The sequence below is a fragment of the Saccostrea cucullata genome, unplaced genomic scaffold (assembly GCF_032062105.1).
Source record: "Saccostrea cucullata isolate Sc308-1 unplaced genomic scaffold, CSIRO_AGI_Scuc_v1 ctg323, whole genome shotgun sequence".
Classification (NCBI taxonomy): domain Eukaryota; kingdom Metazoa; phylum Mollusca; class Bivalvia; order Ostreida; family Ostreidae; genus Saccostrea; species Saccostrea cuccullata.
The window spans coordinates 96,475-123,334 of record NW_026931249.1 but is presented as its reverse complement, the minus strand read 5'-3'; the positions used below and the strand labels follow the sequence as shown (position 1 = coordinate 123,334).

Sequence of the window (26,860 nt, the reverse complement as noted above, 5' to 3'; positions counted from 1 at the left end):
TATAATGTACATAGAAATAACCTATAGAAAAAAGTTATGAAATAAAATAGACTTAGTTTTCATTAGGTTGCGTTTCATTGACCTCTAAATATTTTCAATATTTGAAGTTTACAATGGTGGCAAACAAGGAATACCATTAATTGTCGATTTCTTTTTGTGATCGCCGATTTTTTTTGTGGAGAAATTGTAAAATAATATTGAAATTTTTGAAATAGTCTATTGAACTAGCTATAGCAAATATTCTCCTTACCAATAGATTAATTTTATTATATTAGATTGATAGATAAATATTTAAGAGGTTTGTCTATTTTCTTTTAATCACCAACACAAAAAATAAAAACTTCTTATGCTAAATATGAAACATTCTATGAAATATTTTACATAACACATTATACATATGACATGTTTGATTTTAGGTAAGTTTTATATAGTGTGATTTATTTTTAATTTTGAATGTTCAGAAACCTTGGTGTCATTAGAAAAGGCTAGTTGTGTATACCATGTACTGCGTGTATATATTAAGCCTGGTTACAGTCCATTGTTCCTCTAAGGTAGAAAAACCTCTCAATCCATATAGAATATACAAAAAATACACCAACACGGTAGCAGGTGTCTTCGCGACACGTGTCTCCCCACCTGTGGCACGTGAGGACAGGTGCCCGCGAGTGGGGTTCAACGTAAAGAATTGAAAATTTGATCAACTTACAGACTACTTTAAATTTATTAAAAAAAAAGTTCTAAATCACATATTTAGCACATTATACATCTCAATACGAATATAATTGAACATATTACTAAAAACTATACCGCGTTTTCAGTGATATTGCATTAATTAACATCACGAAAGCAAGATATATGAAATAAAACAAAATTAAAAAAAAAAAAAAAGCCTACACATAATATACAATCTAATTAAAATTTTGAGATTTTCCATTCGCTCCCAGGGTATTGTTTCACAAAAGCAGACTTTTTACATATAAGAGCTCCTCGTGTAAATAAACATTTGGGGAACAAATGGAAGATTTAATTTTAATTAGATTGACATAAAATGCTGCAAATCCCGGGAACCATGACATCAAATTTTCAGGACATGTTTTCTTGTAATATTTTTAATGCTGTAAAACCGCGGCTTACGAATAAAATGTTTTCACGAAGACGGAAATTAAAATACATATATGTAGATACTAAATCAATGTTATTATAAAAATAACTAGTACATGTATCTATTGAACTATATATATATGAATAGTAAAAAAGGCTTCCTAGTCAATATGTATTGTTAACAAATAGAAATTATTGAAATGATATCCATTAAGGAATATATATATATATATATAGAAACATGTATAAAGAATATAAATGCAAACCTTTCTATCTCAGATTATGTTCACTCTCGTAATTATCTGTATTTCATGCACCATGAAGACACACTAATTTTCTTTTTAAACAACTTTGCATTAAACGTAATCGTAGTTTTGTGAAAATGATGTCTGTTTTCAAAATAATCAATTCTCGAGAGGGAGTATTGAGTTGGGTAATGTAGAAAATCCTTGTGAGAGGAATCGATTTTGCTTAAAAATAATATTTTTGAATTCCGACACAATATGAAATAAACAATTTTTATACATTTAATATGAAGCAAGGATCTTGTATAATATGCTTATCATTGATATCAATATCGGTGTGTGTAAGTTTACACAGAGCAGGCACATCTCAAAATCTGAATATGAACTATGAGATATTTAAAAATAAAACCATTTTTTTTAAATGTGTAAATTAATATAAGGATGATATGAGTTGATTTTTCTACCCTTTTGAAAAAAAATTATAGAGAAAAAGTTTCAGTTTGGTTTCAGCATGCGGAAACCATATGGAATCGAAATCAATAGTAAAAAGATCATTTGCATATGAGTTGATTTTTCTACCCTTTTGAAAAAAAAAAAAATAGAAAAAGTTTCAGTATGGTTTCAGCATGCGGAAACCATATGGAATCGAAATTAATAGTTTCCGGAAACTGAAACCTACTGAAACTAAAACGTATCGTTAAATTGACGTTTCATTAAATTTTACATTGGTTTCCGTTTTGCGGAAACTATTAGGAAACAATCCTAATGGTTTCAGTATACGGAAACCTTACTGAAACTTGCTGAAACTATTATATAGTTTCCGCATTGCGGAAACCATACAGGAAACTTCAACGCCAAGTTTCAGCAAGGTTTCCGCATAGTTTCAGTTTTGCGGAAACTAGACTTTTCATCCAGTGATTACATCTTGCTAAAAATAAAATACCAATTTTTAAGGAGAAATCACTACGGTATCCATGTGACTTTGTAAATTATATTTACAATGTGGAAGTTTTACATGTTGAAACATTTAAATTCATTTCTATAGTGTTCATGTTGATGTTTTTTTTTTTGTCCCTATCAAAATTTAACTTTAAATTTACGCAAATGGACTTTTTCAGATACATACGTGAAATTGACCTTGATGTCCCCCACTGGACAGGAAGTGGCCCGGAGTAAGACGTCCGTTCGACGTGGTCAGCCAAACCCGCTATTTAAGGAAGCCTTCATGTTCCAGGTGGCGTTGTTTCAGTTGGCGGAGGTCACGCTGATGGTGTCTGTGTATAACAAGCGTAGCATGAAGAAAAAGGACATGATTGGATGGTTTGCTTTGGGTATGATTTCAAATATTTATACAGATGTATATTTTTTTGACCTCTTAAACACAGTTAAGATTAATTTTTGCCTCCATTTTATTTGCACCCTTTATGCCCTAAATTACAGGTGGGTGAATTTAAAATGGGGCAAATTTGAAGAACACGGTATAATTTCTTGAACAGAACTGTGGATGGGTGAATTTGAAATAGAGCAAAATTGTTTGAATTGGCAAAAAGTACATGGAATGAAAATAACATAAGATACAAGTATTTCATTGAAATGTGAGTCTGAAAATCAATTTAATGGAGGAAGTATTCATGTATTGGTTAAAAAGATAAGCATGGAAAGGGGGATACCGGGTATATATTATAATTAGATTCTATAAGTTGTCCTTTACAATTTTCAGGTCTAAACAGTAGTGGGGAGGAGGAACAGTCTCACTGGACAGACATGAGAGAATCCAAGGGGGACCAGGTATGTCGCTGGCATATACTTCTGGAGTCTTAATCAGGACTTAGGGGCACTAAGTTCTGTCAGTAGCACATACTTTTGGAGTCCCAGGACTTAGGGGAACAGAAACATTGGTCTGCGTCAGATTGGAGAAATAAACTGGATGAAGACATCTAACTGCATCCATTTTTTGTGCTCACCTACTTGTACTTGTTAAATTTATGATGTATGGTTATGGTTGACTACTAATCATGTTCAGTTTTAGTTAGAATATTTTTAGTTGATAAGATGATGTACTTACATTGAAAGAAAGCTCTGTATGATATTACTTAAAAAATATTCTATTATGCTAATATTTACTTTATGGTAAATTCTTTTTTGCTGTGAAAAATAAAATGATAATCCTTCAGAAAAGACCAAAGAATCTCAGAGGTAAAGAAATATGTGTTCATATTGTATTTTTTATTTTACATTTCTATCTTTACCCATCTTACATTTTTTTAAAATTAATATTTTTAATTGTAATTTCATCTTCACATTAATTGGTGTCCACTTTCATTAGAATTTCCTTCTTGTTTTCAAGTCAGCAGTATTATCTCGGCTACAGTGTATTGATGACAATTGTTGTATATCTTCGTATATTTCTGTACTTAACAATGTCCCCTTTCCTAATACTCTAGCATGCTTAATCATGATGTTTGGTCCAATTTGTATTTTAAGAATCATAATGATATATCTACCTACCATAACTTAATTTCATCTTAGGGGTTGATGATGTTTTAAGTTGTCTAAAAAATACTTGTTATGATGAAGTTATGTATTTTGTTTATTTTTAAGACAAGTTATTGTTGTACTAAAAGTTTTGACTTTGTCTGTTTGTTTGTTATTTCACTGGTTGTATGTGATACATGTATGTATACAATGTAAATCCTGAAATCCAAATTCTCTTTACCTCCATTAATCGTTTTGTTATATTATTTTCCTTTATTCTTGCTGTTTTCTTTCTTTGCAGAGGCCCTTTTTTGTTGTTGTTTTCTTTTTAATTTGTTAATTTACTTTTTTAAAAAAAGATATTAACAAAAAAAAAACTGTTAGAAACTGTGTTTAGAATCTTTTTTATTAATTGAATTAATCTTCAAGTATTATTGATAAGTTTCAGATGAGTTCGTCTTTGAGAGATATAGTACTACATTGGCATAATATTTGTGTAATCTCCCTTTATTAGGAATGGAGAATTGTACATTTATCTGACCCTTAAAAATTAGTATTTTTTCTGAATATTTTTAGAGGGTAAAAGGCTAGAAATATTTTGCTTGATTTTTGTTTCGAAAGAATCGTAAAAATATTCAGATTCATATTTTAAATTTTCATTAGAAAAATGTCCCATATTTTGCATATTTGATCACACCATTCCGTTGTTCCAAGTTTTGCATAATAATATACATTGTATTACCAATTATGTTACGCATTCTTTATAGATACGTTTATTTATACATTCCTTATATTATCTGTTATATCTTTGTTAGTTATAAAAAATGTATTATTTTTTGTTACAGGTAATTATATAGTGCAAATATTGTTTTTAATTTTGGTTGTGAATATATCTTTTTTGTGGCAGGGTTGTTCACAGTTGTTACTTAAATCTTAGAATAGTTGGTTAAGGTGAAAGTACCACTTATTTTCAGAAATGTCAAATTTCATTCCTATTATATAATTAGAACAATTTTTTACATTTACAAAAAGATTTCAAATATTAACTTCAGTATCTTTGATCAATTTGAGTGGTAAAATTGAAAATTGACAGCACAGATATTGTATGTGAAAGGTGCTGATTATTCAGTTAATAATACTGTGCACATTTGTACCAGGGTATTGTCATTCCTAGGGTTTGCAGTAAATAATATTTCATTCATAAATTGTTCATGCAGAACTGATAACAATATTAAATGGAATATTCAATAAAGTTTGAAAAAGCAATTGTTTTGTTATATGTATTTTAATCAAAATAGTTTGTGTAATGTAATTTTAATTTAAACAGAAGCATCTAATCTGTTTTGTGTTAGTTAGTGAGGTTTGATTGCAGAATGACCAAAAACTCAGTTGAGCACTGGACTAATGACTATAGGCTGGGCTGGGTTCAGTGTTTACTGTTCCCTGTTTGGTCTATTGCAGTTTTTTTCTTTCCTGTTTCTTAACAGGTATATGTATAAAATTTGAAAATATTGTAAACTGCATATATGAGGCTGGAATAAATGGTTCACCTTGGTGAAGTTGGGAGGACTTAGATAATGCATGTACTTGACGTATGTCCCTTAAGCGTTTGCATTTGTTGTTGGCATATATTAGGTTAAAGTATTTAAGCTTTAGGAGCAGATAAATTGGAAGTATATATCTTCAAGGACTTTTTTTGAATATGGTTTTGATTTTCAAGTGAATATTGAAGAAAAAAAATCTTGAGAGAAATTTTTTTTTTAATTCCGTAGTCCTGCAGTTACAAAACTGAAGTTTCTTTTTATTATATTTTGAACAAATTAGTTTTCCATGCAACCCTCTTAGGTAAAGCAGTCTTTTTTCACTGTGTGAAATAGTTAATGTCTGAGAAATTGAAAATTCTTCAATGGGTAAATGACAACATTTCCAAGTTGAAAATGCAATATAGAGTTATATCCCTTTGATTGTGACGACTTTTGAAAAAGACTACAGCAGATGGACAGAAAAAAAACTTGATCACCCGAGAAAACATGGATCCAGTTTTAATTAAGAATGCATATTTTTTTTAAAGAAACAATAATAATATTTTTAAAAAAAAGTGAAGTGCACCTGCTGTGATACATAGTTGTTTTTTTTAAATTTTTTATTTATATGCAAATGTATCAACCCCCTCCCCCCTATTTGCCTAGAATATTTTAATTTGCATCCAGATAACATCATTTTAATTTGTTTTCCACAGAAATATAATATTTTTGTAAAAAAAAAAATGGCATGATATAAGATTTTACAAAACAACTTCTTATTTTTTTTTTTTAAGTAAATGGAAAGAGTTTTTTTTTTACTTGTATAGATATGAAAATTTAAAAAAAAATTCTCCAAAATAGACAAACAAATCCTTTATTCATATGAATATATTTTACAGAGAAAAAAAAACTAATCGATATATTTAAATATCTCCGGACCGCCCACCTAATGTTTGACCTGACCGACTCCGAGTTGTACACTCATTCAAACATTTAGCTAACCCTGATTCACTGAGCCGTGTTTTGTGAATGTGGTTGACGTATCGAGGTGCAAGTCAGTGAAAATGATATCTAACAAGGAACTGTTAAACTGGGAATATTAAAGAATGATTAAACATGAGCAATGTAAAAGTAGCTGTCCGTGTTCGACCACTAAGTCAACGGTAAGTCGACTTTCATACTTTTTCTGAAGAGTTTGCAACTTGCAACCATACTTTTGAAGAAAAAAAGTTTTCAAGAGATCGATTAAAAATCTGTGTTTAATTTTATTGGATGTAAATATTCTTAGAGATAACTTTTGCTTTTAATTCTGCTTTCTGTTTCTAGAGAAAAGGATGGCAACAGCAGGTCTATCGTGGAGGTACACGGCGACAGCCTCAGTATCCTTAACGCGAAGGTAGGCGTGGATCTAAGATTTTGTGGTGTATCAGTACATGCATATTTTGCCGAGGATTGATTCCCTAGTCCCCTGTTTTCTACAATGGATTTTACATATTTTTACCGTTTTGTTTGATTTTGTGCACTATTGGATTATGTATTTTGAACAGATTAATTTGAATAGATGATGCCATGTGTTGACCAGTACGTGCCCCCAAGGTTTATTTTAATGAGAATATTACGAGTATTTTTTTCTAGAGGGTAGATAGTCCAAAGCTCAGAGCACATGCCTTTTTACAGCTCATGTGTATCTCATTAACCCCATGCTGTGGGACAGCTGGCAGATTCACTGCTAACACAGATCTCAAACAGCTGATATAGACAGTCAATTGTATTGTACATCTGACAGACGGATAGAAATATACCCTCTTCCTTTTTTCATATAGCGGCAAAAATAGCTATTTTCCTTATAACTGATTTGAAATGTTTTAAAGCAGGACCTGTGATTTAAAATTCTGCATAATACAAAGTAAAAAAAAAAAATTATTTTACTTGTATCATTTCATTTAGCATGTTTAGTTCTTCCATTTAAATATTTTGAATGAGTAATTTATTAACAATATTGTTATTTTTAAAAAGTCTTATAAATAGATGAATTATACATTACACCCATACATGTGCAAGTATAAACATGCATATTTTATGTAGGTTTTAGTAATTTTAAATACAAGTGAATATGCACTGCAAAATGAAGATACACTTAAAAAAACATGTAAAAATAAGATTAATGCACTAAATTTCTTATGACACATATTTGACAGCTGATTTAAAAGGATAATAAACCATAAATACTTTGGATTGTCCCTTCAGCCTTTCCTTAGGGAGATTCGTGGGAAAAAAATGTAATTAAGATTTAAAAATGCATGATGTTTTGAATCTTATTATATACTTTAATAGCAATCCCAAATTCTTCTTTTGTTTTCAACAAAAAGGCATTTTCAACAAATAGTTAAATGTGTTTATGACCAAAACTGGATTGGTTTCAAAAGCATGTCAAAAAATTGGCAAATAACTATTAAACCATTCAAAACGTACAATCTAGCATCTGATTAAATCAAATGGCTTTGAAGGTTTGATATTTTGTTGGTAATCTATCATGATAAGGCTTATATACTGTTAAGTTAGTCAGAACTAGTCAGAAATGAACTTGAAATAATAAATTTAATACGTTATAAAACTGTGAATGAACACTGATTATAGAATAAAGGTTTAATCCCGCTAGACAAATAGGTTTTTCTAACAATTAACTTTGTAGTGTAAGGTTTTAGAAAAATTAAATGCACAAGACAAGAGGGTTATTATAGAAAGATTAAAACAAATCTTACTGAAACTCTAAAGTGTTTTTAATACTGCACTGATTTTTAATAGATATGACTTGCAATTTTATAACTTGAGTATTCAGATAGAAATAACTTAATTAAACTGTGCTGGCAGCTTAGTACAATACGTAAATATTTTTAGCTTCCAAAAAAATTGTCAATATTCTGCAGTTCTAATACATCAGAGAATTTTATATTTGCTCTTATTTTTTACAAGTTTTAAGGACCAACAATAATTCAACACATACTGTTAGCATTTGTATGCCTTTACAATACATAGATTTATCAATATTTGTGTCGTGCATTAGTGCATGCACTCTGGGTTTAAAAAACACCAGAAAGAAGATGTAAACTTATATATTAAATATTCCATTATTCCAATGCATCATAAATACATTTGAATAATAGACTTTATAAATAGTGAAATATTAAACTTGGTCCAATTTCGTCATATGAGTCATATGTTTAACAGCTGTAGAATTGATTTCAGGTGGATCAGTATTCTGAATATGGAGACAGCAGAGAGAAGATCAAGCATTTCACATTTGACTACTGTTACGATTCCAGCGGGGCTCCACAGTCCCCCGGGTATGCCTCACAACAGCTGGTAAGTGTCCTATAGCTCCCATCCCCCCACCCACCCCCCATCACCCACTCTCAGCCCATCCCATCCAAGCTGAACCCACCTACCCTGCCCTTAAATACACACAGCGTAGTAAGTGTTCTAACTATAGCCCATATCCTTGAACCCCTCCCACCTACCCTGTTCCCTGAGCATACATGTACACACAGATTCTATAAATCTAGGAAACACTACCCCCTTGCTATAGACCTTGCAATTAAATCTTTTTTACAATACCCACTTAAGTACACTTTTCTTCATGCAGGTCCACACCATAATCATTTCTATAGCACAATTAATTAAGCCACAAGAAATATATGTTGTAGACATGCAAATACAATATCTTGGATGTTGAGGGATTAACATGCTATTGAAAGAAACTCTTAAGATGGAATCAGATGACTTTGAACAGAATCATGCAATTTCAGTGACTGCATAAGCATTAACATTTTGCATTTTTTATGGACTATTAATACACTCTCTCTGTATCATTGATGGCTGGACACAGTTGTTTTATTTGCTGGTATTTGTGCTGAACTTTGGGATCATATTTTGTCCTTCATTTTTCCTGCCTTTGCTATATTGTTTGTTGTACACTAAAGTCATGTCCAGTGTATAGGTTTATATGTGTCTGCGGTGTTTGTTTTGTCTAAATATAGGTCTTTGTGTATTCAAATAGTAACAGCTGGTCAGCCATTATATGTATACACTCTCTATACAAGCAATCAGAGACTGTGAAAATATGTACGCCATAATCTACAAATATAAGTCTACAAACATTGACAATTTAAAGCAATATAAGCATAATGAAGTGAGGAAAAATTAAATATTTCACAAATGTATTAGCTTTAAACATTGTTAAAAGTTTAATAATAATTTTTGTGTAATATCTTTTGTTATGCCTTTGAGTCATTGTTACATATGCAATACACATCTAATTGACTGGTATTTATCAATAATTCCCTCCAAATTTATTGAAATTATCTTTTGCCTTTTGTATTTTAGCATCTAATTAGATTGATTAATAATATTGATAGGCGTCCAGTGTGGTAATATTTCACTATTTATTAAGGGTCCAACATATTTCATGACTATTTTCATCCCTCAGTAATGTTTACCCTCTATTGATATGGATATCTGGTCTTTGTTTCCCAGCAAGCAGTTGTAAATAAGCCGGAATCAATGAACCCAGCAAATCCTGGAACACATGTCCATTTGTTTTCCTGGGGGGTGGGCATCAACATTCCTGGGTGTCAGGAAGGGTATTGTGGGTTTATGTACAGTTTGTTTGGAGAGAGTGATGTAGGGGAAATCATGTCGAGTGAGATTGATTCCTACCCCAATATCTACATGAATGATGCTTTTTGCGGAAGGCCATATATACCTTGGGTTCATTTTGTGTGTTTGTCTCTGCAATTTAAAGTTAAGGATAGGTAACCTGTTATTGATACTGATTTATGTAGCAGTTTACAGATTTCTGCCATGTAATTAGAATTTTTCATGTTACTGAATCTGACAGATGTATTTTAGATAATAATGTATTTTATTTAACATTTTTGGGTGGCAACATTTCTAATCATGCTAATGATGAATTTGTTTATGGTAAATGCATGAATTGACTATTTGTCATGCAAGGATATTGGTCCAATTAGTATATTAATATAGCAGTTTCAAATTAAATTACAATTCATAAAAAGATTTTCAGTTTAGAAAGTAAATGCCCCTTGCTCCCTCTCCCTCCCCATTTTATGCATTATGACCAGTGGATACATACTACATGTAGTTGTCCTAAAGGTACATGTTAAAGTTCAGTTAACAACCTCAGGAGGAATTTGGCTGACCATGCAAAACAGGTGCTTTTGTTTTGTTTCCTGCCAAGTTTAAGTATTGATAAGTGTGCTTTAAAATTCATAAGAAAAGGGTGGATTTTAAGATTATATGAAATATATCTTATCAATAAGGTGCCACATTGTGCAGGTATAAGTGGCCTTTGACACAGTTTTCTGTGTATCAGAAAATGATAAAGATATTGCAAAGTTGGTGTTTGGTCTAATATTGGTGACTTTAATGTTCACAAAATTTCTACCCTAAATTTTGACAACTACAAGTGTTCATTGGGGGATTTGCGGACATTATATTTCAAACAATAGCCCCCCTTCAAGAGGCATTTTAAAGTTAACAAGGAGGTGATCAGCTGTTTCAAATTAAAATCTGTCTTTGTTACAATTCTAATGAAATCTTCAAGAGGAATGATTTGTTTTTCTTTTGAATTTGTATTGGATGAAACCAAGAGTAAGAATTCTAAACACTTATGCTTTCCCAATAGGTTTGATCTACATGCAAAGGTTCTGGCAATGAGCAGTTTCTCAGTTTATGTTTTCATCAAACTGATAAAGGGGGATTCCTATCTCTCTCCTTAGTTGAATCAATTATGAGCATATATATTAAGTGTAGACAAATAAAGTTGCTATGACAGAACTAGCCTTCCACAAGGAACAACTCTGTCTATATATTTAGTAAGGTTTTTTTTAAGGCAAACATTGATACGTGGTTCTCAATATCCTTGTTGATTTTGATATCATATGTAGTACTTAATGTGTCAAACTTTGAAAATTGGCCATTCCTGATCAATACTTTTATAATTCCCGAGGAGCTTCTTCACTGTTTTGAAGGCGGTTGCATGTTTGAGTTATTGAATGCACTTCTGTGAATGGGATTTTTACCTTGAAGACACCCCAACACATGCTAATCAAAATCGTTTTCAGACCATTTCTCCGCATGCTAGCCAAGTTTTCTGTCACTCTGATTGTCAGTTTCAAAGTGAAGAACCCCTTAGAAGCTTTGATCTCCAATCTACCTTCCGACGTGCACATGTGCAGTGAAGACTCTAAAAAAATCAGACATTCGCGTACCTCGTATCCTGCAATGTAAAGAAGCTGTTACTGTCAATAAAAAGTTTGCCTCTAGGAAATAAAGCATGTGTAAAGTTTTCTCTGATTTTTTTTTTTACTCTATTCACTCTTTTCTTTGCACAATGTTTTATTACTCTTGGCATATATATTGAACCCAGTGGTATATATCTCAAGGAAACTGAGGTATTGTCCCTAAGCAGAGTTTGTCCCAAAGTGTTTAAAATTCTTGCGTATGATTTCCGCAGATTTATTTACGCTGATAAAATAACTTCCCATCTTTTGAGAAGGAACAATTTCGTATTTTGTCAACTTTTATCAGGTCCTGAATCATTCGATTGTAGTTAAAGGCAAATAGTGTTAAATGGTTGGTATACTTGGGCCCGATATTGATGGTTGCGTCACGACTGAACGAACAGACGCGGCCAATTGTCAGACAGCGATGAGCTGCCAAAACGTAATGACTTCGATAACATTGATTAACGTGATTAACAGTCGCTCAAATATTTTTTATTTATACACACACAGTCAATCGTGAATCTCTAATGCAACATTAGTTCCATAGAACCTATTGTAGCTGTTGGCTAATTGTTACATAATATTGTCTTTAGTTTGTCTGTATTTGTTGTACCTGGTAATTGGAGATCTGAAGTCTTTAAGGTTAACTACCTTGTATATTTATGTCATTTTTTGGCATGCTTAAGTTGGAACAGTATTTTGGAAATTTTTTTGGAAGGATCAAAGCATTTTAGTTTTAACAAAGAGGTGTTAAATGAAAGATTGATATCAAATATTGAAGTGTGATGTGATAAGAAATAGTTTTAAATGTCGTGTTCTAGTTCATAGATTTTTGGTGAACCTGTTCAATCAAATCTTGCAACTGAAAAAAAATATGATGCCAAATTTGTACAAAATCCTGTCTCACATGCTGGAAAGAAAGCAGCTAATTAACTCTGAGAAAATTTTATGCCATATCCTTAGTAATTTCTACATTAATTTTAAAAATAAGACATTATACAGGTCAAAATTTTTTATTGTGTTTCATACATGCCTGAGAAATGTATTTTATAGGTAGCTATAAAACTGATAGACCAAAGGTGAATTTGTGGAAAACCTCTGTTACAGTAATGAATTTTGAATTGTTTTGTCAATATGAATTGATTTTTCTAATGCATCAATCATCATATCTTCTTTCAATGAATGGACTCTTAATTTGTCTTTAATAAAATTCATTTGGTGTTTAAACCTGTTAGAAGAAAATGTAGACCCATGCACATGCATGTTTGTTTTATTTAGAATGTTTAGATATTTACATTATTCTTGACCTTTCAAATTCTCTTAAAAATTAGCTGTTCAGGTGAGATTTAAGGAGGGGAGAGGTTCTGAGAGCTTAAAATAGCTGTGGCCTTTTTTTTGTCCATTTAGAGAGAGGTCTCACAAAACGTTGTCAGTTGTGCTTTCATGGACCATGTATATAATTCTTACATAAAAGAACATTTGAGATGGAAAGTATAATTTATAATGGTATATTATTTGGAATTGATCAATACAAATTTATTTAGTCATAACTATCCATGTACTGGTATATAATTGAAAGGAGAAAGAATTGGAGATATTTAGAAAATTTTTTAAAAACCCATTCAATTCTGAGGTTCTTTACATTTTTAAAAGTTGCTTTAGATGAACTTGTCCATCTTGGGACACCACCATCTGACCTAGTAGTGAAATTTGTGTGTATTATGCTTGTGTTCAGCTCTCCCAGGCAGTTTCTTTTCACCTGTAATGGAATGTCCAGGTTTATTTTGTCAATTTACACCCAACTGCTACATACTACATGTCAATTCTGATTTCTGAAAAATTACATTTAAAAAAAGGGGGTATTTTTTAAAAGAAGCAAGGTTACGGATAGAGATGGGTTGAGAACATTTGTGCATAATGGTTATGCATGCATGATCTATCAAAAATATTTTATGAAAAAAAGGCCAAAAAGTGAAGGTATTTTTGAGAGGAAGAAGGGTAGAAGGAGATGGTTTGAGAAGTACACATTCGTACATTGGTTGTGCTATTATCTATCAGAAATATTAAGGTCAGGACGTACTTTTTATGATCGTTCTGTTTTGTCAGTAAACACTTTGAGTCAGATCAACATAAACAATTATGAAAACCAAGAATAAATAAGGTATATTAACAAGGGTGTACAGGTGTTGAAAAAACTCATTAACGAAAGTCAACAAATGGCATGAATAGGGGCCCCCTCACAAGGAAAGGCTGAATAAGAATACACAAGATTTTGATGATTGAGGTAAAACCCTCTATCCTAGCTTGAGAATGACCCATTGTTAGGTAAAGATCTCTAGGGTGTTAGAATGTAATAATAGGGGAAAAAATTTTCATAAAGTCCCAAATCAGGCATATATTTCCATGTATTAAAGGCATGTAAAACTCAACAGTGTAGTGTCAATGTATATCCTAGCTGGCAATGATGTTGGGGTATCAATGGATGCCTACAAGAAGAAAGGGGGGATTGTTAGCTGTGTGAAATGTTTTATGGGAATTGACATTTTATTGCATGATAATCAAAATCCTTCTTTACATAGCTAAGCCTGTTAGCCATGTAATGCAGTGTAATCTTTCTGCACTCAAAAATATTCAATCACATTCTATTTTGGTTACCTTTAGCACCAAGTTATATTTTGCCAAAATAAGAAACAGAGATTTTCTTGAGGCAAAGTTCCTTGTATAAATGCTTGATATTTGCATTGATCCTAATGCAGGGTGTTTTCATATTTTAAAATTTCAATAAAATTCAATGTTTAGCATGTTTAAAGAATATAACTACATTGGTCAGAGGTATAAATCGTGAGTCTTAGCGGTTATTTAGGTTGATTGGTGATTGATTCTGCTCGTGTGGCAGCCATTATCACTTAGTTATTCTTCCTACAGAGAAATCCCATTATAAACACCAGGACAACGCTGTACATACATGCAGAGGTCACTTATTACATGTGACAGATGACAGTGAGAAAATTCCTGTTAATGTTTCTTTAAAAACAGAATCCAATCTTGTCTATATGCTATAAGTTCCACACAGTCTCTCAATGACTAATCCCTTGTGCTTTAATGCTTTTTGATATTTTCCATATCTTAATTCTTTTTATTTAATCATGTCATTTGTGAAGAATTTATTAATTAAAAATGCACTCATTTTTTTTTGGGGGGGGGGGGGGGGGGGTTGGATGTGAAATTTTTTATGAAGCTTCTTAACAAACATAAATATTAAAGGTCATAGCTTTCTAAGTTTCTATTACCATGATTACATCAATGAAGTCGAGGAGGGCAAAGAAATCGAAAGAACTAAAATTTTCAATTACCATGCATATTGACTAAAATATTTATTTGATTAATATAAAGAGAATTTTTGTTTTGAACAGTTTATATGTATATCTACAGGTGTTCCAGGACCTGGGGACGGAGATACTACAGGCAGCATTTGAGGGCTACAATGCCTGTCTGTTTGCCTACGGACAGACCTCTACCGGGAAGACTTATACCATGATGGGGGCCAGAGTTAGTATTCGTTATAAAGTATAAGTACAGAGACAAAGATATTTATAAAGCTGAATATATGATCTGTGACTCTCTGAGTTGCATAAAAAGAGAATGTTAATTTCTGGTACAATTTAAAATATTTTAATTAAAATGAAAATATACACAAGTACATGTGAATGCACAAACAGAAAACTTGAGTTCTATAAAACTACTGGTAGTAGTTTTAAATGTTTAGGATTGGCAAGATTGTGAATGAACAAAGGCCAAGAGAATTGGCCATATATTAGCTGAAAATAAAAATCAAGAGCAGAAATAATGTTACAAATTATTTGCTAATTTTATTCTTTATTTCCTAAGTTTTATTCTCTTTTTATTTCAGGAGGATTATGGAATTATACCAAGAATATGCGAGGTAAAAAATAGAATTCCGTTAATTATCTTAAGATCATTATGGAATGGCTAATTGCAGTAATGCAAGGCATGCAGAGTAGAGAGATAGATTTCATATGTTGAAAAAAGCTCTTGCTTGCTGAAATGATTACCAAAGTACAAAGATATAATTTTTGAGGCAGACAAGAGAATTAGCTAAGTTTATTCCAGCTTAAATATTCTAGATACAGAAACATTTCGATCTTGTTTTAAACTGATACTGTACAAAGTTCTACAGGGTTGTTTTAGTTAAGAAGCTAGATGCAGACAGAAGTCAACAAGGGAATGTCGAGATTTCCGTCTAATTTTATTTTAACTACAACTTTGACCCTCGTATTTATATTTCCGTTTGTCTCTTTAAGAATACTTGATATACTAAAACCTAAATTTCTCTGGATACACGGGGTCACTTTTTTTCCCGTTCGCAACAAAGAACATTCGCCCACTGCTGCGTAGTGGAACTTTCAGTCCATGGTTTTTGTTATCTGCTAACTTCTTTTCAATAGTTCCTCTGTATTACCGTTTGAAACGGTTTTTGATAAGGGGGCATTTTCACATAAATAAATACGAAAGTAAATAGAACATAATCTTTACACCTCGTATTGTGTACGGTGCGTTTTTGTAAAAGTGAGAGGAATAATCCTTAAGAAGTCAAAGTTCCCCTATTTTCTGCATTATTCCATCATGTATTTCATGATAAAACCATTTACAGATAAATATTCTTACAAGGCCTGTGTACTAAGTGTTCGCATAGGCTTGTGAACTAAAACGATTCCTGATTAACTCTGCGGACTTAACCCCTGCCAAATTTGGCTCCAAGCCCTGTATATTCCGTTTTGTTCACTTTCCATATCTTTACAAAATTGGAGGGAAAAAATGAGAGATAAATTTTTTTAAAACTATTGTATGCTGTTGATTTATTTTTCTCATTTCATTTTCATAAATAAATCTTTTTTATAAACATTAAACAAATAAACTCCAGGAGAGGGTTTCCCATTAAACACTTGTAGTTGCCTGTATTTGTGTTTTGACATAATAAATATAGGAGGAGTCCGCTCATCAGGATAGAATTTATTGAATCAGGACAAGATTTCAAAGACCGTGTAGATTTTATGGTGTACGCATCATTTGGTCCACAGGGGCGGCTTTATTACAATATTTAAATGAAGTCCTGACTCTTCTCTCAGCTGGGGAGAGGACAAATATTGGGGGTTGATTGACCTGATGGTCAAACAAAAAAGGTTGTACTATAATTATAAACATTTGTTAGAGTACAGTGGTCATTTTGAAAATTTGCATGAAGTAATGACACTATAGATTTGTTTAAAATAGACAAAATTAAAAAATGTTCTATAAACAGCTGTTAGAGTACAGGTTTGGAAAAAGTATTTGATAGATTTGTTTGAAAATAGCTAAAATTACTGTAAAAGCATGGAAGACCGCAATTATGATTCAAATCCATAACAATGTTGTCTGCAATTTATTTCCTCCATGAAGTAGCAATAGGGAAAAATCCATGGCATTCAAAATGCATAATAATTATCTAATATTCTGTTTTCCCCCATGAAGTTGAGGAGAAAATTCCATTGAAAAACACTCATAGCTGTCTAGTCAGGTAATAAAATGAACTCGAAAAGATAAAGTTAATCAGCTGGTTACTGGTTATATGAAGCAGAGTAGACTCTATTTTCTCTGAGTTACACAGTGAGTTACAGAGCTTTTTTCTGTATGTTAGCTTTTTCAATGACATGCCACATCTGTTTTGTTAGATTCCTCCCATTTCTGACAACAAACATGAACTGACCAGCCCCCCATTATCAGATTCTACCGTAACAAACGTATAGACAGGCCTTCTCTTGATTGATATTCTAAAACCTCCAAGAACTCTGCTTAGAATTTTTATTAAGATGATAAAACTACACAACTAGCAATTTTCTTAAGGAAAAGATAAAGCTTATTTAAGCATGTTGTAGAATTAAGATTTAAAAACAATAAGTCACAGTGCACATAGTGTAGATCTGGTTAGGTTTTAATTAAAGCGTGGCATTATGAGCAAGAAAAAAATTAAGCCTCCTGTTAGTGCACAATTGCGCGCTGCACAACAGAAAAGTGTTTTTGTATTCTCCTGGGTTTCTTATTTCATCATTGTTTGTAGATTTAATCTCAGATTAGACTTTGATTACAATAATGATTATTGATTTCTTATGCATGAAATATTTACTAATTTTTGTTGACACGCAAATTACTGGCTCTACTAATTAATGCATAGAGAGGCCCTAAAATATTGGCTCTACTATTACATTTTAAGTTGTTTTAAACTCTTTGAAGAGTGCAGAATGTGCCAATTCATATTTAAGTGTGTTTATTTTAGGCATACAGTTAATAAGTACATTTCAAAGTATTCAATGTATAAGACTTTGTGTCTTTTCAAAAATTCTTACAAACTTTACATTTAATAATAGGGACAAAATCCCTGAAGCAAAAAAGTGAAAGTTTCCTGAAGAAAAATTAAGCTTTTTTTTTTTTCATTTTAATCATATATGTTATCCAAATTATATGATTAAAAAATGAAAGAATTTTTGAATAGGCAAGTTAATAAATGTTTCATTAATTCTTAATTGTCCTGCATGAAAGATACATGTACATACACATATACTTGCTTTTAAAGTAGATTTCAGAATTACAGATCTGCATACTATTTTGTATTTATACGAAATGCAATTTGTTTTATTTGATAGAATGTTTTTTCAATGTTAGATTTCTATTGATTCGTGATGGGCTTTATTTTTCAGGGACTATTTAGCCACGTAGATGATTGTTTGAGTGAAAACGTCACATTTAGAGTCGATATCAGGTGAAAATTACGACCTACATCGCAAAATTTGTCAATAATTGCCGTTAATGTTCATTTGTTTGATCAATGATTTTTTTTCTTTTTTACTTAAAGGGAAAAAAAATATATCCATTACATTGCAACAAGATCTGAAAACATGAAGAATAAACTTCAATATTTTTAAACACAGAATTGATTTTGAATAATTCAGATTGTTTATTTAAATGTTTTGCTTTTGTTGAGAATATTTTTTTTTGTTATTACAGTTATCTGGAGATTTATAATGAGAGAGTCAAGGACCTGCTGAGGCCAGGGTTGTTAAAACCCAAGGAAAAGTTTACATTAAAAGTCAGGGAGCACCCCAAGGAGGGGCCTTATGTACAAGGTGGGTCCATTTAGAGTGAGGGGGGGGGTGTTAGGAGGGAAAAATCGATTTTAGTGATTGTTGAACTGCTTTAGGAAACAATAATCAAATATGGTAAAGAAAACCCAAGTGAAGATTCAAAAGGCCCTAACATGGAGAAAAAACCATTGAGAGTTTTTTTCTGAGAAGTACCGTATAATCCCTATTAACCGCCCCGGGCGCTTAGAAAATTGCGAAAAGGGGGCGGTTATTTTGGTATTCTCTTAGTAATATTTCATATCATATTTTAACTTCAAAAATATTTTGGAAAAAGAAAATAAATTCAAAGAATCTTCAAAATAAGTACTAACTTTACTTTAAATGAAGATCATCCACCCAAAGTGTACTAAATGATTCATTTTCCATCAAGAAATTGGATAATAAACAAGTTTTATTTTCAATTCATTCAAATTTTTGCAGACTTTTGATACAATTCTAGTCTTTCTAGATAATTTTAATCACTGAACAGGGGGCCCTTATTTCCAGACAATTGAAAAAGACCTAAGGGAGCGCTTATAGGGGCAGGGGTGGTTAATAGGGATTATACGCTATCTTATAATTCAATGAACCATATAGTTATATTATATATAGTTTCTAGTTGTTTCTGAATAAGTGCTTCAGCAAAATACTATAAAATAACATATTTTCAAGGGGTCAAATTTTCGTGGTTTGTGGAAAAAGTATGGGTTCATGGGACTTTAATTTTGTGGATGAAGAATCATTGAGTAGTAACATTTGTAAAAAAAATACATTTCATGGTGGACATAAATTTGTGGGTCTCTTCATATCATGAAAACCACAAAAATTAAACCCCCATGGAAATTAGTGATTTCACAGTATAGTAAACAAATATGCACTGTTACAGTAGATATGATGTTCAGACTGAGAAGTTTTTGACTAATTAGGTTTGACTGTATTTCATAAATTGTAAATATGCATCAACCTGTACTTGCAATATAAATGAAAAAGTCATGTAATGATTTGTCTATTAAACATCATTGAATTGAGGACCAATGTTTCTATTTATAGATTTATCCTCCCATCCTGTCAAGGACAATTCTGAAATTCAGGATCTTCTGGACAGAGGCAATGAAAGCAGGTAAGTGAACAAATCAAGTGTCAGTTATAGCGCTAAGCTAAAACACGCTCTGCGGAAATAAATAAGAAAATTGAGAAGATTTCGGAATGTGACCTTTAGTTTCGTCTTTGTAGGACCACTGCCTCAACCTACATGCATGACCGTAGCAGTAGAAGCCATGCTATAGTTACCATAACATTTACTCAGGTAGGTACGGGAGATGTTCATAGAGGAATACATACTGTATAAGCAGCATTTTAAGCGAGGATTTAATTTTGGCATTATTAGCGATGGTGCTGAGATAGCTAAAATTGAATATTGCTAACAATTAATGGTGTCTTATTTGTAAGAGCTTCTTTAGTGGGCATTTAAAATCGCTAAAATTACTTCTCACTTAAAATAAAATACCAATTTTAAGGAAATTTGTGTCTCGCTAAAATTTTCACTTGTATACATCAAGAGGCACCCCCGAACCCCTGTGTCTTTTTTGCTTTTAAAAAAATTTTCCACCTAATATACATATTTATGCTAAACCTTTGTACCCAGGATTGGTCAAGACCAGTGGATAAGATAGTTAAGTATTTCCTTGAATGTTAAAAATTGATATACCGTATATACTCGCCTATCTCTGCCTAAAGTCGGTGTATTTTTTTGGCTTAATTTTCAGGGATTTGTTTGACCCGCTCATAAGTAAACTTTTAAGAGTTGTATAAATGTTCCCAGTTTTTAATATTTTTTAGCCACGATATATAACTTTAAATTATATATATTTAAGATTATGTATAATCTTATAATATATAAATGATATAATGTATCCATACTTTGTTCAATGATAGCTGTTGAAAATGTTTATAGAATTTGATATCCAGAAAATTACCAGTTTTTTATATTTATAAGTCCATAGATTTTTGAAAAATTTTACTAAAAATTGATATAACAATTATAAGGTTTAGTTTTGCTTAAATACAGCATAACATTTAAAACTTAAAGAAAAACGCAAAAAGAATTTAGATTTGTAGATATCCATCCATTGAAAGCACATCTCGCAAGTTGAGGGGCATGTCACGTTGGTTGTGTACATCCTTTGTCATTTTATCCCAGCGTTTTGTAAGGTGTTAAAACATTCAAAACGCTGCCTGATTGCAGTATTTCATTCATAGATATATCTTCTGTAAAGACTGTCTCAAGAGTGGGGCTATGAATTGGATTTAGTGTCTTTCAGATGTTTAAATCCTCCCGTAGAAAGGAGGGCTTGAAAGACAGCTGTAATTAGAAATCTTTGTTAAATTTAAATGGCATCTTTTCATGCATTCAGTTACCCTGATTATACTTGATATAATTACACATTTGTTAGATATGACCCTGTTGGTGTAGTCTTTCTCATGTGATGATCTGAACATTGAGTCGTGTGTTTAGCGAGCAGGGTGGGGTCAGGATTGTTAATTGCTCCCCTTTTTCTCTGAGGCCCAGCAATTATATAGAGACCTACACCATGTACAAAGAGATTGCATTTTTTTTCCCTACCAAGCCTTGTTAAAAGTCTTTATTGTTGAATCAGGCATTGAACAAGTACAATAAGTGACAAGTTGTTGGGGTTCTTTTTTTTGTTTTGTTGTGTTATTGGATTTGGTCAAAAGAGGTGCACCGTAAAAGGCGTAAAAAAACATATTGAGAATCTTGCAATACTTTTATTTATAGCAAAGAGGAATGGCAGAAATACTCAGTGCTTTACTTTAATATTTGTCTTTCTAATACAGGATATAATAAATACTTCTCTAAATTGGGTGTAAGTGGATTCTTGACCCGGTAACCTAAACTGGCCCTGTGGTATAAACATAACCCTGCATTAGAAAGGATATAGGCTCATTACTCTGGGGTAGAGCTGACTTACAGGCATATTTACAAAGTTACGTAAACTTTTATCCATACAAAGGTTGCCATTTAATTTCTGCTTTTGTTCTGACTTTTACTGCGTACTTTCATTGTTCAAAGTGTGAACTTAAAAAATCCATGCCAAGATTTAAGATAAAGCACAGCGGCATATACATGTTAAGGGTATAAAGTTTAATTTTATAAAATTAATCATTTTTGAATTCGTAGGAATGTCATATTGATCCAATAGATATATAACTCTGATTTCAATGTAGGGTAAATGTAGGTGAAATTAAAGCCTGTGGCTTTTTGAAAATGAAATTCTAGTCGTAATAATAATTCCTTGACTTTCATGAGGAAGGGTCGCAAGCACACCTACCATTGTTATTGGAACATTTAAACCAACATCAAAGAAATTCACCGAAAAGACCGATATACCATCAAAAATATTTAATAAGAAGAAATGTAATTACTAGAGACCATAATCCTATAAATAGTATGCATGTAAAGATTTAAATTACTAATAATTTTCCTATACATTTAAATTTTGACCTTGTATAGGTCAAGAAATGAAATGAGCAACTTAATTAATGCACTTGTTTGCATACATGCATATTGTTTAATTTATTTACTGTGAAATTAAAAAAATTTCCTTTGGGGTTAATTATTTATTGTTTTCATGATATCAAGAGAACCACAAATTTATGTCCCGAACAAAATGTAAAATTTCAATAAATAAAAACTTAATTAGCATTTCTTCAATCTTTAAATCAAATCCCCACAAGCCAATATTTTTTCCTGAAAGCAGGAAAAATTGAATTCAACAGAAAGATGTGATTTTACAGGTTTTCTTTTCACCGTTTTGTTTTCTTAATTAATGTGGAGGGAAATAGTGGATATTGATATATTCAGCTAAGGACACTAATTTTTTTTTTCATTCTTTATTTGCAGGCTAAATTAGAAGATGATTTACCTCATGAAATAGTTAGCAAAATTCATCTCGTTGACTTGGCCGGCAGGTGGGTCTATTTTTTTTTTTATTGAAGCAGCATCTCTCTATTTTAATTCTAGAAGCTACCAACCATATAAAATGAAATATTTTAATATTTGGATGTAGGTTTACTTATACAACATATAAATCATAGAAAAGTTAGAATTCGAAAAAAAAAAATTAAGAAAAGCAACCCCCCTTCCATCGTCGCAAACCACGGCCAAAATGTACAATCCTCTCCCATTCTGGCCGTGGTTGAACGAGGAGAGAATTCTTCGTAGCTCATTAAAATTTTGACCAAAGCGAGTAAAGCATAGTCGGAAGATGAATTTTATCACGACCTTTCAATATCTAATCGCAGTAAAGGAAATATTTCTTGCATACTGTTGACGTCAGTTGTTGATTTCAATTGCGATGGAAACAAAACTTGCCACTGACTGAATATGACGTCACAATAGAGAGGCGTAAATAAAGATTACGACACTTTTTGTGTTCAAAACGGGTAGGAGAGAGCTATATGCTGATTGAGGGATGGACTTTTTAACTGATTGAGGTTTACTGATTATGTAATACCAGGTAGCCTAAATATCTCTTGGATATTGATCTGTGTATTGGAGAAATTTGTGTTGGGATTAGTCCCATAAAAAGTGAAGTTATTTTGCTGCCCGATTCTTCCGTCATAAGAATATTATAAAAGTTAAACAGATTTAAATTCCAGAGTTCGTAAGCTGGGCGAGGAGAAAATCGCGATAAAGAAAAATGTAATAAGCTCAAATATGTTGACCAGCATATTTTATATGAAATTTTTATGTTCATATTAGCCATGGACAAGTTTATTAAAATTCCTATCCTAAAATGTTAATTCTACTGTTGTTTTTCATATACTTACCTGTACGTGGTCTTCGAGTGGTCAATGCATTTTTTTGATAATAATATATGTCATGAAAATAATTTTTGAATTTTTTTTTAGTTGAAATTTGACTTAATTAAGAGAATGTTTTTCATTCTTGTATTTGATGAGCATTACTTTTCACATTCAATACACGTGGCTGACTTGTTCCTGTTCAATATTTTATTAAACTGAGTTTATATGTCCACTCTGAAGGGGGTAAAAGATTAAATCAGTAACAAACAAACAATTCTGTTTGAGCTCAATTACTCATATTTAAAAACTTAGGAACATACCAACATACCAGGACTTCATGTGTAGAGAGAGTTAAATTAACCCTAAACCATGTACAAAGAAAATAGGACTTAGTTTACCCCCCTACCTTACTGCAGTTTTTTTAATCTCGAAAGTGAAATCTAATGAGCTACAGATCATTTAGCTCTTTTATCACATTTGAAATTCGATTCCATGAATTTAAAGCAATAAAGCAGATATTAGATTTGATAGATAGTAAAGATTTGATTAATTTGATAAAATTTACTTTTTTCTGCTGGGACCTTTTGTTGATGCTAAACCTAACAATACCTGGATATCGGTGAATGATTTGTATATTTAAATACCTGGTAAAGCAAGTATAAGGATTTGAATATCACGGAGCTGTCCCAATGTTTAAAGTGCCGGTTTTCAATGGGATCAAATTGAGCAAATATCTAAAGCGTAGATATGGAGTGGGGACAACTGCTGGAATCTTTTTCTCCGAGACAAATCAGTTTTGTCAAATATTGAGATAGCAGACCAGTGGGTGATCCAAAATAAAATGAATGAATGTAATTGAGTATATATTTTATTCCAGAAAAAAACTGTGTGCTCTTATAAAACACTCCAGACTTCTAATTACTTTCTCATAATTGTGCAAAATTGGAATGATTTCATTTAATGTGTTTGATTTACATAGTTGTTATGTTTAAGTGCATTTATTAAGAGTATACTGCGTGTTAATTAAGAAAAAGTTATAAATTAGTATGTACAATCATTTTCAAATTTCTTCTCACTGATCCTTTCAAGTTCTTTTATAAGACCTGAATTTTAATATTAAACGTTGTGAAATGATTTTTTCTTTTTCAGTGAGAGAGCCGACCCAAACTTTAGCGAACACTACAAAGGCCGATTAAAAGAAGGGGCAAATATCAACCGATCTTTAGTTACTTTAGGCAATGTCATTAAGGCTTTAGGTAAATCACTCATATTTAACCCCTATATTTTTATTTGTTTAATGTCAGCTGAAACAGCAACCATGATTTATTACTGATTATGGGCTTGTTTACAGTTCTGCACTATTTGACCTTCAAATTACAAGTTTCTGAGGTCATTTATGGCTGTAAATGTCATACAACATAGCACATCTTAAGTCTTTAGGGCTGTTGACCATATCTACCGAAATATTTATTTTGCTGGGGGAGTATTGGGAGGAATCTAAATTCTCCTCCCACATAAAGTGTATGTCTCATAATAAAATTGGTTTTATGAAAGTTAAATCACAGAAATAAACTAGACACAATGTGACATTTTAAATATGTGTACTTTCTTTGCACCTGCAGTCATTGAATTCAATAATTAAGATATTCTCAAGCAATAAAAGTTCACTGTATGTATGATTTGAGAAGAAACACACCTATCATTTTGCTGCCTCTGTCAAACCTGCCTTTTTTCTATTTGATGACAAGCAAACTTAATCATAACATTGATATATCATCATTAAAAGTACAGATAAGAGTCTGTCTAGCTATGCAAAATTCAGATTTAGAATGTTAACTATGTACAGAGTAGCTATGCAGTTTTAAATGCATGTAATTATATAATTCTACTGTAGGGATACATGTATTGATTATTCAGATCTTATTAGATACTCATAAACAATACATATGTATCTATTGTAGCTGAATGCTCCCTGTTGTCATGGAAACTTATAACAACTGTATCTATTCTATTGTAGCTGAGCGCTCCCTGTTGTCATGGAGTGCAGACAATCTGGGATCCACCCAGAGCTTCCTTAGCGTCGCCGACTCCAGCCCTAAGCGAGTCCGTCTTCCGTACATACCGTATCGAGATTCCGTCCTCACCTGGCTCCTCAAGGACAGTCTCGGGGGAAACTCCAAGACAATCATGATCGCCAGTACGTTTGACAGGCCACAGGGGGTCTGGGTCTCAAAAAGGCTTAAAAATTTGGATTTTAATAAAAAAAATAATTTTACATCATAATATATTTATTGATATTTTATTTCCTCTTTATATTTCTATTAAGTATTATTCTACATATAAAGTTAAGAAAAGATTAACAAATTTATTTGATTTTTTATAAGTTGTAATTCTGTGTGAATAAATATGATATATGCTTGACTTTTTTTTCACTATTATAGCAATTACCCCAGCCAGTATGTATTACATTGAAACCATCAGCACTCTAAGATATGCTCAAAGAGCCAAGAGTATCATCAACAAACCAAAAATCAACGAGGTAAATCTTCAGATTGTTTATATTAGTGACACTGGTCAGGAACTGGAATAGGTTAATCAGACTTTGTGGGGGGTCTGTTTTTGAGGCCTCGTGCCCCCTTGTTCTTTTGAATTCTTTGACTTTTTGATGTTCAATTTTTTGGAGAGGTGAAAGTTTATCTTTGTGAAGGAGAAAGTCATTTTTACCTGATGCAATGAGTCACCCTATAGATTTGTTATACTTAAAACAACATTCCAGCCTTCCAATGATAAGACTATGTTTATGGCCGTTCTCAAGTGCTCCGATGGACAGAAAAGTCCAAAAAGTTTTAATGTGTCAGCTCCCTTAATCCTTTCCATGGCAAACTAGGCTCTCGACATTTCCACAAAACAAGTTCAAGAAATACTTGTAATCTGACATAAATGTACACGAATGTTCGTCATCTGAACTTTAACCAGCTTTGATCTTCAAAGAAAGAAATAGATGTTTTGGTATTTTCCATAAATAAACAAATATTTTGAAGTTTTTATGTATAAACCTGTTGGTCTAGAGCACTTTATAAATAACAAACAGTTTTGGTGCTAAGTTATTAAAATATTGTAATTGCTCTTAATTTCAAAATATTCATAAATTTTACTTCAACAAATATTTCATTTATATATTTTAAAGTATGAAAGCTCCACCAAGTTTT

General features: G+C 31.9%; 2 protein-coding genes across 6 annotated transcripts in view; both read left to right on the top strand.

The window, feature by feature from the left end:
- The window catches only part of LOC134231951 (synaptotagmin-14-like), a 38,277-nt gene extending 33,190 nt beyond the window's left edge, over positions 1 to 5,087 (top strand). For all 5 annotated transcript variants that reach the window (XM_062713905.1, XM_062713906.1, XM_062713904.1 and 2 more), the window contains 2 exons: positions 2,465 to 2,677; positions 3,067 to 5,087. In XM_062713905.1, coding sequence (XP_062569889.1) covers positions 2,465 to 2,677; positions 3,067 to 3,167 — 314 coding nt within the window. In that variant the 3' untranslated portion in view covers positions 3,168 to 5,087. The remainder of the gene's footprint in view (positions 1 to 2,464; positions 2,678 to 3,066) is intronic.
- A 1,270-nt stretch (positions 5,088 to 6,357) lies between these two features.
- Positions 6,358 to 26,860, top strand: part of LOC134231950 (uncharacterized) — a 58,260-nt gene continuing 37,757 nt past the window's right edge. Inside the window, 13 exon segments of the mRNA XM_062713900.1 lie at positions 6,358 to 6,507; positions 6,671 to 6,740; positions 8,591 to 8,707; positions 15,082 to 15,198; positions 15,560 to 15,592; positions 18,402 to 18,463; positions 18,709 to 18,827; positions 19,875 to 19,944; positions 20,058 to 20,130; positions 22,747 to 22,814; positions 24,801 to 24,907; positions 25,669 to 25,848; positions 26,093 to 26,190. Coding sequence (XP_062569884.1) covers positions 6,461 to 6,507; positions 6,671 to 6,740; positions 8,591 to 8,707; positions 15,082 to 15,198; positions 15,560 to 15,592; positions 18,402 to 18,463; positions 18,709 to 18,827; positions 19,875 to 19,944; positions 20,058 to 20,130; positions 22,747 to 22,814; positions 24,801 to 24,907; positions 25,669 to 25,848; positions 26,093 to 26,190 — 1,161 coding nt within the window. The 5' untranslated portion in view covers positions 6,358 to 6,460.